Source organism: Manis javanica, chromosome 6, assembly GCF_040802235.1.
Source record: "Manis javanica isolate MJ-LG chromosome 6, MJ_LKY, whole genome shotgun sequence".
Classification (NCBI taxonomy): Eukaryota; Metazoa; Chordata; class Mammalia; order Pholidota; family Manidae; genus Manis; species Manis javanica.
In genome coordinates, this window is record NC_133161.1 from 145,505,722 (window position 1) to 145,519,381 (window position 13,660).

Here is a 13,660-nt window from a genome sequence, read left to right on the forward strand (position 1 = left end):
AAGGACAAGGAGGCCCCCAGGGCAGCAGTGTGAGGTCCCAAACGTGTGATATTAGTCAAGTTCTCTGAAGATGATAGAATCAGCACTTCCCAAGAACCCATTATTTTCATAGTGAAAAGGGGCAGGGGTGATACCAAGGAAAAGAGACCAGGTGTCCCCGGTCACCTCCTCAAGGACCTGGACTGGGACAAAGAGCAAAGTGCACCAGAGATTCAGGTGCTGGGCCCTGGGTTTGCTCCACCTGCTGGGCTGAGCCTGGGGAAAGGTTCAACCCACATGTGGTTTTTCGTGGAAAGAGCAGGCTGCGTTTTAGAACGGCGTGCGGACGGCTTCCGCACTTATGAGAAGCACCGCTGGGACGTACCTCTAGGCCAAGGGGAGCAGGCGGCGGGGCTCCAGGGAGGTCCGGTTTGCTGTCTTCCTGGAAAAGAGGGCCTTCAAGGTTTCCCTTCCCGGCTGTCAGAATTCAGCCCCAAACCATTGCACTGTACTTCCCACCATTTCCTCTTTGGAAAGAACCTCTCTATGTATTCTTTCATTATATACACTTCCATGATCTCTTCCATTTCCACCTGCTTCCAGGAATAACTTTCCATTTCCCTTTGCCATTTTAAGAGCCAATAACCGTAATTGATGCATGCAGGACCGTGTGTCTGGCACCATGTTAAACTTCATATGTGATCTCATTAAAACCTCACGACATCCCCAGGAGTTGTTATTCCCATTGTAGATGGGAGGAAACAGGAACTTAGGATAAGGTGGCAGACCATAAATGTTAGGGTGACTTCTATCTGGTTCTGATTTGCGCCTGAGCTCACTCCTGTTACTTTAAAGTGCCAGGTACATCTTACTCCATATCGTCAATATCTTAAGTCCTCAACTGGCCACTGTGTCATCAGAAATCAGACTGGTTTCACAAGATTCTTGTCCTGACAATTTATTGACATAAAAAATATCATCACTCATTTACAGAGCTTTGTGTTCATCTGATCCACCTCCACATCCTTGTGAATTAAACAAGCCAGGCATTGTTTTCTAGTTTTACAGATGAGGAAACTGAGGTTCCTCAGTTTACAGATAAAGTGACTTTCCCAAGGTCACACAATGCTACAAACAGCGGAGTCAGAACTGGAACTCCCAGACTCTGGGGACACTCAGAATTCTTTCACTGTCCTTGGCTGCTTCTTCAATAAATAAATGAACAAAATAAATAAAATAAGCCTTCAAGGGCACCCTGAGGAAGCCCTCAAGCCTGAGTTTCCTGAGGGAGTTCAGTTATTGGACTGGCACCTAAGAGCTTTTTGGCAGAATGGAGGGGTTCTGACTGGTTCCCTGGCTGGAATGCCTACTGGCATGCCACAGAGAGATGCAGGGCCAATGGAGAACTCCAGGGGGCACACCCCAGGCCTGTCACTCCTCCCAGCTTCCTGGCCCACAGACTGCAAACTGGCTTAGCAGATTTCAAACTGACTGTGGGAAAGCCTATGTCCTTTTGGGCACAGCGTCTGGTAGCTGTCTGAGCAGGACACCACGGGCTGCTGCTAGATGTCCGTGCTCAGCATGAGAAGCAGGCTGGCTCGGTGCAGACATGGCTCTGCCGTCCACTTCCTCTCTCGGCCCAGCGGCCATCTTGGTTAACACCCAGCATGGAGGGCCTGCCAAAGACTGAGTCCTTATTTCATAGATGGATAACTGAGGCCCTCCAACAAGTGGTGGGACAAGCTGGACACTGAGAGAGCGGGGATCCCAGCCCAGAGCCATGTCCTGTGGGCCTGTCTCTGGGTGTGAGCAGTCCTAATCCTGACCCTCTGAGGCAAAAGAGCTGGTGCACAGAGGCCACCTGAAGGGCTGAGTCTTGACCAATACCATCAACCGTGGTTTCTCTGGTACTGTCAGCGAGATGGGTGGCATAGTGAGTGGCCTGGCCACTGGGGGCTTCGTCCCCCTATGGCTCCACAGTGATGGATGATTGGCTGACGAGGGCAGACGCACCTTGAGATCCTCGTGACAGGCAGCTCCCTGCCAGAGACTGCCAGAAGGGGGCTTCGCCATGTGCGCTCCCAGGCTGATGGCCAGTGCTGACCATCCCACACATGGAACTTGGTCTCTGCTCCCTCCTTCTTCCCCCTAGAAATACTCCTGCAGCAAGACCCTGAAGCCCCCATCTTCCCAGCCCTCCACCCTGCTGGAGGCCCTGACATGTGGCCGGCCTAAGCGGGAGGCCGGGTCTGAGCTGACTTCAGCCTGGTGGCCTCACAACTCCAGAAAACCCCATGGTTGCCCTGAGCAACCAATCCTTAAAGGACACAGGAAGAGTTCTGAGGAGGGAGGTCTCTGCTCTGCCCTCCCAAGCTGTCTATAGGGCCCTGTCCGCAGAGCACACGAGTGCCACCCACACACCCTGCTCTAGTTCATCCAGGCAGCCTCCCCCTGCCCTGGGCACCTTCGCCCCTTGCTGGGCTGGCAGAGAAGTGCCCAGACTGGCCTCATGCTTTACTTCTGAGCCCTGGGGCCCCTTCCCGTGGTCCGGGCAGGGCTTGGCTGAGATCGTAAGTGGTCCCTTGGCCTGAGTCACTCATTCGAGTTCAGACTGGAGATCAATGGCAGGGTGACCAGGTCTGAGTCAAAACTGCCCAGGAGACCACCTGGGGCTGCCCCACAGTCCAGAGCGCCAAAATCCTGGGCAAAGCTCCAGTCAGATGCTCCCAGGTCGCCGCTGCTGGGAAAGCCCAGGAGCGGCCACTCCTTGGCTGGTTGGTTCCACTGTCCCGCTGGGGCCCCTGAGGGGGTGAGAGTCGTTCCTGGGGGGTCCTGTTTCAAATAGCCCTTTGCCGGGGCTGGTGGAGGCCACCCTGCCTCGGCATCCAGGCACGTCCTGAATTTGGGGCCAAGGCCATCTGCTAGGGAGAAGTCTTCCTCCAGTGCATCTGTGCATCGGGTCTGCTTCAGGTAGCCCTGGAATGCCACCACGGCTGGGTCTTCTTCCCCAGGCCCTTCCAGTCCTGGGGGGTTGACGTGGCCCAAGGCTGAGCCACCCTGTGTGTCCTCAGGCTGCCCCTCGGAGTTCTGGGCTAGGCCGATGCCACTGTCGTCCTGGCCCTGGCTGTTGCTCCCCTCCTGCTGCTCCCAGCCGGGCCCCGGGCCGGGACTCAGGCTGGGCTCCTGCAAGCAGATCCCGCTGTCCGTGCTGTCGCTGCTGCTCTCCAGCCCCAGGGCTGCCCCCTGCCTCAGGGTCCCCCTGGCCTGGGGCTGGGGGGCAGGGAGGAGGAACTGGGGCTCTTCGGTCTGCAGGGATGGCTTGGCGCTGCCAAAGCCACTGTCAGTGCTGCCATGCAGTTCCGAGTTCCTCAGCTCTGGGAACACTTTGGGGAGGGCCTCCTCATCCAGGGCATGGATGGCGTCTCTGGCCTCTGGCCAGGGAAGCTGGCTGATGAGGCTGAAGGGACTGGGCTCCTTGAAGACCTGGAGAGAAGACAGCAGAGTGAGTGGGGGAGGCGCCTGCAGGCATCCATCCCAGTGTCACCAGGCGAGGTCAGGGGGCCGGGGTGGAGCTCAAGGAGGTATTGCTCCGATGTGGGACAGGAGCCTGGATCACACTGCCACAAGCTCTTTTTAGTTCATTTCCGAATTGAGCTTTCCTCCTAATGCACCTCCCAGGTTGGCTCAAGCCAGACACAGAAGAAGCCTGTGTCCTCAGAGTCCAGCTGGACTGATAGGCAGAGTGGGAGCCTGAACATTCTCAGGGGCCCCATCAGCAGTGCTTCCCCAGCCTGAAAGCAGGCGGCACCTATCCAACAAGTGTGTTCCAAGCTTTTTTGGCTATGAGAAGAAACATGTTATATAATAACCCATATATACATATAGCCCATAAATATATAACTCACATATAAATAATTGAAACCAGTTTCACAAAATAATACTTATCACTACTACCTGAGTACCATGATCTATTCTATCCTACCCTACCCTATTCTATCCTATCCATTTCATTTTTTTAAATGCTAGATGTGAGACACCAAATTAATTTCTCCCTGGGTTTCGACTCACACAAGCACAGGGTGGCTGCATGTGGGACAGTGGAACAAGCACAGAATTAGCAGCTGACAATAACCTGCTCCCCATTCACTGCCAAGGGTCCCAGGAAGTCACTTAACTCCTTCCCCCACCTTGCTCTTCTGCCCTAGGCACAGTGGTGCTCTTTCTGCCCTGGAACACAGCAGCTCAGTGTTGTCTCAGGGCCTTTGCACATGCTACTCCTGTTTGGAATACTCCTCTCTGCACTTTGTGTGGCTCTGTCCCTATCACTCAGGTCTCATCTAAGATGTTACCTCCTCACAGAGGCCTTCCTGATCATCCCAGCTAAAGCAGTGGACTGGACACTCTCCACGTCAGCTGAGTTTACTTCTCCTGAGCACTTAGTTCCTGGAATTGTGAAAAATTTGTTTTCTGCTGAACTGCTACATAGCAGGAACTCATAAGGTTTGTTGACTGACTTATTGACTCACTGTTGCACATCTGCCTTCATTCCCTTTGTATGTGATAACTCTAATGCAACTCTTATTGGTTGAGTTCCTATTAATGTCACAGATTGGTGATTAAGGATGTGTATTAGGAGCCAGACTTCATGGCCTCAAATCCCAGCTCTGCTGCTTGTCAGCCATGTCTCCTTGGCCAAATTATTTATCCTCTCTGTACTTTAGTTTCTCACCTGTAAAATGGAAATAATGGCAGTACCTACCTCCTCACATCGTGGTTAATGCATGTAAAGTGCTTAGGACAGTGCCTGGTACATAGAAAGTACTCAATATTTGGTGAATTGAATTTTTCTCCAGTAATGCTCTAAAGCAGTTTTATTATCTGCATTTCTTAGAGGAGAAAGTTGAACCTCAAAAGTTAAATGACTTGTCCAAAGTCCCACAGCAGCAAAGAACAAACCTGGTATTTGTACTCAGCTGTCCTGATTTGAGATCCTTACTTGCCCAATAATACTTAACTTGATATATTGTTGACAGATTCAGTTCCAAGCAGCTAATCAATGGGAACAAGCGAATGAATGTGAAAGTGCTCTGTGTATGTCAGTTATTCATAAAGTTAGTAATGATCATGGTTCTAGAAGCAGGGAATTGGGCTGTATTTATCTTCGGGAGGAAAAACCTCTCAAGGACAACTTAACTCTGATTCAATCATACAAACGTAACAAAAACCAGAGGTTGCTTGGTATCTCCTTTGGCATTTTTGCATCTGTGTCTATTTCAGTGATTTGCATTAGAGTTAATAGTTCATCCATTGGCCACGCCCCCTCCCCGCCAGGCTGTACCAAACCTTTAGGGACCAGCGGCCACATTAATCAGCTTCTTCCCACACACACTTTGCATGGCAAGGGTGCTCAATAACTGTAGCTCAACTGCCACCTCATCTACCCTCTTCCTAGATGCTTTTCCTGATGCCTAAGAATCTCCAATCCAGTGCACCAGGACCAGCCCTCTCCTACCCCCCTGCTTCCTGGTTCTCCAGCCCTGGAGGCAGGCCCCGTGGCATACTCATCTGTAAACCACACCCACCCCAGCTGCGGGCCCTGCATGTAGGCTATGTTCAAAGTACTTGTTTAAAAGGCGGTCATATGTGTTTGTGGCACGGCCTCGCCCCAGAGCACCCAGAAAGGGCTCGCAGTTAACGTTTCAGCTAGACACAAGGGAGACCTTTATTATCCCCTAAGGCTGTAGGTGCTGCCTGCCCAGTCTCCGGCTCACACCTCTCTTCCCAGGAGCTGGAAACGCAGTTCCTTTTCCTCTGGACAAAGGCCCTAATTAGGCCAGGCAGGCGCACCCCTTCCTCTTCTCTCCCTGCTTCCCCACTTCCTGGATTTCTCACTCATATTAATTCCAGAGGGTTTTTTCGCTCTCCTTACTCTTCCTAGAGATGCTGGGATCCCCCTGGCAGGTACCCTTCCAGCTGCAAGCTTTCCTGGGCCTTCTGCCTCCCTGATGCAGTGGGCCCTTCCCAGCTGAGCCCCCAACCGTCACAGCAATGCCCGCTGCAGAGAATGTGGGGTGCAGCCGTGGAGCAGCCTGACTCCCAGGCCAGAGGCAGGCTGAGGTTTGGAATTGTTGTTCAGTGTGCCAAGTGGAGTTTTGGAGGCTGGCTTACCACAAACACAACATTGGTCAGCTCTGTGCAGCAAAAGGGGGTCATCTGGAAGGGGTGGTGATGCCAGTGTCCTCCATGAGCCCTCCCCTCCGCATCTCCTCTCCGCTCTGACAGCAGCCCAGGGCTGGCACTTCAGCCCTTTGCCCCTCCTCCAGAGCCCTCATCTCCAGCCGCTGGGGCTGGGAAAGACGGCTCCATCCTGACTCTTGCTGGCTGTGTGATGCTCTGCATGTAATAATCTCTCTACGCCTCAGTTTCCTTACTTGTAAAAAAGGATAACCATACCTGCCTAGAAGTACCAACGCAAAGGGGCGGGTCCATGGCCAATTACCAGTAAATAGCAACAAAATGACATGTGGGATTTGGGGCACTCAGTATGTGTGCTATCTGGGCCCTTGAAGGCAACGTTCTCAGCTCTGGGTTTTGTGTTCAAGTCCTCTTTCTGTCCCCACAGTGTGTGACGAAGGCACCCCCTGATGATGTCAGGGCTGGGGGAATGGAGGGCTGGGAGAGAGTGCCTGGCCTCCGACTCTTGGTGTGGCCGGGAAGGACGGGGCTGAGGCCTCCCTGTGACACTCACCAGGACCGCGGGCAGCTTCCCCTGGCGCCGCACATACAGCTGGAGGGCCAGGCAGTAGGCCAGGGCTCCGCTGAGCAGCAGGACGGAGGCGAAGAAGATGCTGAGGTTGGTCACAGTGAAATCTGCAAGCCCAGAGAGGTGTGTTTGCAGCCTGGCATTGTGGGACATGGAGTGATGCTTCCCCAGGGATCCTGCAGCCACTCTTAGGAGCCACTCAGTGAGTGGCCCAGGTGATCATCCTCCCAACCTACCTCCAGGCCACAGCTCTAGGCATGTCTAGGTTCTTGGGAATCCCTGTCTGGCCTTCCAAACTGCCCTGAAGGATTTCCTCACTAGACACACTGACTCTGCTTCCAGCTCTCTGCACCAAACTCACACTCTAGCACATGGACGGTGAGACAGGATGGGACAGTGGGGAAGAACATGGGCTTTGGGAGCAGCCAGATATGTGTTCAAATCCTAGGTCCACCACTTATTAGCTGTGAAACTGTAGATAAACTACTCAGCCTCTCTGAGCCTCAGTTTCCCCATCTATAAAAATGGGAAAAAACTACCACATAAGATAGCTGTGAAATGCACAGCACTTAACATCTACCAAGTCCTTGACTCTCATTATTTGATCCCTGTAATGGCCTTCGGAAGGACATACTATTATCTCCTTTTTACAGATTAGGATTCTGAGACCTAAGTTTAAGTAACTTGCCTAAGGCCACATACCTCATCAGTGGTAAAACTGACATTTGAACCCAGACCTGTATACAAAATTAATTCTTATATCAGTGAGTGATGTTGAAAAAGCTCTTTGGCTGCCTGACACACATGGTGCCTTACTCTGCTCAAGTGAGAGCAAGGCTTCAATGACAGTGAGCTTGTGAGCATCCTTCATTAACCGAAATGTGTTGTAGAAATATAAGGCATCACTACCATCTTTGCTGGAACCTGCCCACCCTGGACTGGGAGCTCCCGGCGCACTGACCTGTGGGCATGACTCATCGGGCACATAGGCTATTCTGAGGTGCTAGTTACAGCTTCCTCTGGGCACATCCTGTCTCTCCAGATGGTAAGACCCTACAGGCAGGACTGTGACCTTCATATCCTATGTCCCCTCCCCAGCCGCCCCTTCCCAGCATCTGCCTGAGATCCTGGCACGGATCTGTTGACTTCAGGAGCTGCGGGAGGAGTCAGCTCAGTTCTGCTTTCTCTGAGGGTAAGGAGAAGGCCCTGTGTACCCCCAGCTCCAAGAACAGACAGCTGAGGAATGTGACAGACAGAAACTGATGTGACACACTAAGGGTGGCTGTGGGGGTGTGGGTCAGGGGTCCTGGGAAGCGCAGCTGTGCTCAAACAGAAGCACCTGCAGAATCAGGGGACATGGCTTTGCCACCATGTCCTAGGAAAGTGCTTATATGCACCGAGATTCATTCAGTTCCCCCATCTCTAAAGTGGGGATAATCGGAACTCCCTCATAGGGCCATGAGGATGGAGAGCTGTGTGGGGGAGCCCCCAGCACACTGCCCGGCATTGGCAGTCCTCCACAGATACTTTTGGGGTTGTGCGATGCCATCCTTCCCCTCCCTCCCAGAAGCAGCCCTCCTGGACTCACACTGTGGGGTGAGCAGGCAGCACTCCTCCTGGGACCACAGTCCCTTGTTCAGTCGGGAGCCGACGGACGGTCTCACCTTGACACAGAACTCTCCCTCCTCTCCAGGCACTGGGAGGCTGAAGTTTTCATGTTTTACCTTCTTGTTTGGGGACTGAAAGAGACGACAGCAGCAGTAAACAAAACTGCCTCGTTTCATGGCACTTGGAAGCTGCCAGCTGGAGGGATTTTTAGAGACATGTGATCAGGGTTCTTTTCTAAGATAACAAACCCTATGTTACCAATGCAGCCCAAGGTCTTTGGGAGTAACATGATTTATTTTGTATTAAAAGAGAAAAGGAATGTTTTATAGATGCTGCAGACCTTCCCAGAAGGGGCTGTAATCTACCACTGCAGAGAGGAAAGAGGATGGATTTTGCAGATTTTACATCTCCCACTGCTGGGGTGTCCTTGGGCAATCACATAGCCTCTCGGAGCCTCATTCCCTGCTGCAAGGGGACCAGAAACAATAGCTATTCAATGTCGTGTGTGATGCCTGCAACCCAGTAGGCAGCATCTTCCCTGCCACTAGGCAGGAGCATAGGTTTGAGGGCTGAGGTCTTTCAACTCCCCCCTCCGCTGCTGAGACCTCCCTCTACTCTGCTGCCAAGATCCCCAGGGGTGCATGAAAGATGATAGGGGAGCCCAGGGAGCCTGGTCCTGCAACCCTGGGGGGCCCCATACCGTATAGTTTCCTGGCACCTTGCGAACTGCAATCTCGTACTCCCGGAAGTTTGGGAAGATGCTTTCATATGTGTCGCCTGCAGGGGCCACCTTGGGCCTGGGGGGCTGGATTGTCCCAAGGAGGAAACCGTTGTGCTTCTTAAGCGTCACACTACCAACTGTCAGAGTCACTGAGTAGGGAAGCAAGTCTGTGAGCCCTTCAGGCTGGAGAGGGCCTGGCACCCCACCCATACCAGCCTCTCGGGTCCGGCTTTGCCACCCCAAAACCTGGGCCCCAGGTTTCCCAACCTAGCAGAATGTAAGGACATCCTGAGGAGCATGGTGAATACACAGATGTCCCAGGCCCACTCAAGACACACTGAATCTGAATTTTTGAGGCTGGGCGCCTGGAAGTATTTACTTTCAACACACTCCCCAAGCAATGTTTCTGTAGCCAGCTGAGCCCCAGCCTGCAGGCAGGCATCTGGAAGCCAATGACCATCCAGACTATTGGTTCTGACTCTGAATTTTGTAGAGCAGCCTCATCACACATGCAAAGCATGGTCAGTCCCAGTCTGTGGAAGGGAAGAATCCCACCAATGTGGGGGTTGCCCTCTACTCTTAACTGCAGAGAGAGACTCCCAACTTCTCATCGATAGCACCTTGGCTCTTCAAAGCCTCACACGCTGACCATTGGGAGTTCACCCCTAAAGGGGGAGCGCCTGATCCAAATTCTGCCTACTGCTCGCTGCCCTATGCTGAGTGCTGACAGATTCACTTCCTCTCCTGGAACCCTAAAGTACAAAGGCCTGGCCCTCATGACTCAGCTGCCCCAACGCACCCCAGGGCCTCTCTTCCGTAGGATAAACAACTCCAGTTCCCTTTCAGATCTTGAACAACTTGGCTGTTTTCATCTAAACCTTCTCCAAAGTCTTGACTAGTTATTTGGGCAAGTAGGTCCCTGGCTCAGAAGCGGGGCTGGCCAGGCAAGCTACGGGAAGAGAGTGAAGTTCTCCACTCGGGCTTCCGGCTGGAAGGGGCCCCAGCAACCATTTTCTAGGCCCAGGGAAAGAAAGGCACCTTCATCCACGGAGAAGCGGGTTTGGGTGGTGGTCCAGTTGGAGTACTGGCTTCCGTCTGCTGCCCGGACTTTAGCTCGGTAACCACTGCTGTGGTACAGGTCGAGGGTCGCCACGGTGAGATCGCAGGACAGCACCAGGGTCCGGCTGCAGCTGGGAATGGACGTCCAGGCCTCCGTTCCATACCTGGGAGATAGCAGCAGAGGGACTGGTAGAGGAATTTGTGCTCAAAACTACCTCTTTGCAAGGAAAGCAAGAGGCCAGGAGAGAAAGCTCCCGGGTGGTATAGCCCTCAGGGTATTTCCTCCAGTCCAGGGCATCTAACTGCAAGATCTCCCTTGGTTCTGGGGCTGTGTATCAATATCTCTGTGGTCTAGAAGACTCTTAGATTGGAATATGAGTAGCTCAAAATCCCATCTCCTCCTGGAAGACTTGCTACCCTCTGCAGCACAACCTGATTTCTCTCTCTTCGCAGCTACATTTGCAGTCCTTAGGGTTTCCTGGTTCTCCAACTGTATTATGGATACTTTTCCTGTTTTTCCAACAAGGTGGAAAAATCTTGAGGGTGAAGGCCGTACCTTGGCCTTCTCACCCCAGGACTCCTAGCCCACTGCTCGACATATATGAGACTCAGTACTTGCCAGCTGATGGGTACATGCCAGGGTCCTTCCCGGCATCACTTCAATAACAAGGCCAGAGGAGTAGCAGGGGAGGAACCCGCACCCTCCCTCCCCACCGCCCTCATTTCTCCATCTTCCCTTTCCTTACCGCAAGAGCTCCACTTCATAGAGGGTGCTTTCAGACTGGTTCGGGATGGGCATCCAGTGGAGTGTGTGGTGGAAAAATTCTGCTTCAAACCACACAGATGGAGGGCGGGGCAGTTCTGTCCCCAGGGAGAAGAGTGTCATTACCCTTTCTCTTAACTGCAGAGAGCGACTCCCAACTTTTCATCAACAGCATCAATAATGATGACGGGGATGGTGGCAAACATTTCAATGACTCCCATCTATTAAGCACTTTACTATGAGGTGGGCAATCTGCTAAATACTTTATATATATTGTCTCATTTAATTATCACAACAGCTCTCCAGGTAGGCATTTATGAGCCCACTGTTACAGGAAAAGAAATGGAGGCTCAGAGAGGTTAAGTGACTTGCCCAAGACCAGTGGAGCTAGTAAGGGGCACCGTGGGCTCTTGAATCTAGAAGTGTCTGATTCTAGAGCTAATGCTGTGTCCTTAAATCACGGTCCTGTGCTATCTGTGATCAGAAGCAGAAGTGGCGGCTGAGCAGAGCCGAGCTGGGTCTGAGGCAACCCAGACAGGAGAGCAGGGACTGAGGGTCACAGTGTGTCTGCAGCGAGCTCTCAAACGAGCCAGTCCCTGGCTCTGCCCAGTCCCTGCCAGCTCCAGCCTCATCCCAGCGCCTGCTCCCATCCCCACTCCTGGTCCCCACCCTGGCTCCAGCCCCAGCCCAAGTTCCCCTCTCAGGGGTTCTTTGGGTACAGAGATTTCCTGCTTGTTGGCATCTGCCTGTTTGTCTACACAGGTCTCCAGGGCAGTGCCAAGTGGAGTACTTGCCCCATTCCCCAGCTTCTAGAAGGGCTTTACCTACAACATGATGCCTGAGATAAGAATAGACAGAACGAAGCAGCTCTGGCTCCCCGCTGGGTTGAGGACATTTCCACGAAGAGCCAGCACCCTTGGCCCCAAGGTGAGACACTGAATCCCCAAGCCCATCTCCATCTCCTGCACCCCTACCCCTACCCCCAAACACACACCGTTCACTGTGGGACACTCCACCCTCAGGAGCCTCACACCAGCAGTTGCCAGTGTGACTTGGGAATATTATTTAATCTTGCTGAACATGTTCTGTCATTTGTAAGGATGAAATACATATATCTATTCTGACTCTTGCCAATCAAGGGCAATGTACCCACAGTCAGTTCCTCTTCTCTCTGACTCTATCCCTTCATGTCTCTGACAGCAACGGTCTCCGGCTTCCCTTGTTCTCTAACTTCTCATCATCTCTCGAATAATGCCTTTTTTCTGTCATTCTCACTCAGCACATCTGTCCCTGTCCTTTGCTTGCTTTCTTGTACTGTTTTCAATTCTCAAGTACGTGTCTTGATTTCAAAACATTAGGTGGAAAGTGAGAAAATGAAGCTGGCCTTTGCGGTGTGGGGTTCTCGGTCCCCAGCTCGGCTTCCGATCATGTGAGTGGCTGACTGCGTGTTTTACTGTGTTTCGGCGTCGGGGTAGCGGCGGCTGCAGCCCCGGCTCTCCCTGGCTCTGCTCTCTGTCCCTGCGCTCCCGGCCCTTTCATTCCCTCTCCTGGGTGTTGCGTAGACTTTCCAGAAGGGCCGGCGGGTCAGCCTCCCGGGCTAAGGGGTCAGCGCAGGGAAGGGGGTGCACACGAGGGGCCAAAGCAGGCGCAGGAATGGTCGGATGGGGTGATGGGCGACCATAGGGGAGAAGAGCGGGGGTGGACGAGGGGGCAGGGGGCAGATACAGGTGAAGCGTAGGGCTGGGTGGGGTGCGAAGTCATTCCCGGGAGGGAAGGGCAGTCCCATCGTTTGAACCAGAAAAAAAGAAGCCGGGGGTAAATGTATGCCTCGCAGGGGGAGGGGTGGGCAGAGTTGGGAGTTGGGGTCATTCAACTTCCCTGACCCCCTCCCACCCCGCCCCCAGTTTTCCTTCCTTCATTTCCGCACGGGTGAGGCTGAGACCCAGAATGAGGGGTGCTCGGGAGGAGCCAGATAGTGGGTGTCCCTCTCTCCGTGGGACGCAGAACTTTAGGGGCGACGACGGGCGAGGGGCAGCCGGGGCGGGAGCCGGGTCTGGACACCCCAGCCCCGCGGGGCGGGCGCGGAGAGGGTGGTGCAGCGCCGGGTCCTTACCTTGCGCGCGAGAGCCGAGGAGCGCCGCCAGCAGCACTACCAGGCGCGGCACCATGCTGGGCGCCCCGCATCCTCCGCGGAAGGCGCCCGAGCCCGAGCCGGCAGCGCGCTTCCAGCCGCAGCTCTGCCCTGCGGGGACTGGAGGATCCGACAGGCTGGTCGGCCGCCCCGCCCCGAGACTGACGTCATGGGGCGGGGGCGCGAGACGCCCCGCCCCCGAGACCGAAGTGCCGGGGAGCCGGGGCCGGGCTGTGCGGAGGATGCGGGGGCAGGGCGGGGGCAGGGCGGTCCCGGGGCGGATGCGGAGCTCCTGCCAACTTCCCCTCCCCGCTCTTAGGGGCCTAGGGCGGTTGCGGGAAGGGGTCCGGGCAGCCTGGAGGGGTGTGTGTGCCCGCGCTCGCGCTGGGGAGCAGATGGGGAGGGACAGCCTCGCTCCTTTGGGTGTGGAACGTGGGGTGGTGTCAGAACCTATTTAACCAAGCGAATAGGATTGAAATTGGGGCTGTGGGGGCCACTGACACTTAGGGAAGGAGATTGTCCCACGCACTCAGGACACGTGTGCTAGGACACGTGTGCAACTCTCCGTGTTGCCCCAGGACCTTGGTGTGTACAGCTCTGCGCTAAACCAAACGGTTAAGCAAGCAGCCCTGTACC

At 54.0% G+C, this 13,660-nt stretch overlaps 1 protein-coding gene across 2 annotated transcripts; it reads right to left on the bottom strand.

Annotated features, from left to right (window-relative positions):
- Nucleotides 1-921: 921 nt before the first annotated feature.
- On the bottom strand, nt 922-13,166 carry IL10RA (interleukin 10 receptor subunit alpha). 2 transcript variants are annotated; one of them, XM_073239713.1, is made up of 7 exons: nt 13,007-13,166; nt 10,877-10,991; nt 10,110-10,294; nt 9,069-9,220; nt 8,331-8,481; nt 6,728-6,849; nt 922-3,462 (listed from the first exon to the last, which is right to left on the bottom strand). In XM_073239713.1, exons 1-7 carry the CDS (start codon nt 13,059-13,061, stop codon nt 2,572-2,574), a joined length of 1,671 nt encoding a protein of 556 aa, XP_073095814.1. In that variant the 5' UTR covers nt 13,062-13,166; the 3' UTR covers nt 922-2,571. The 2 variants fall into 2 exon arrangements, with proteins under 2 accessions (XP_073095814.1, XP_073095813.1); XM_073239712.1 differs by having other exon boundaries at nt 9,051-9,220.
- Between the last annotated feature and the right edge of the window lie 494 nt (nt 13,167-13,660).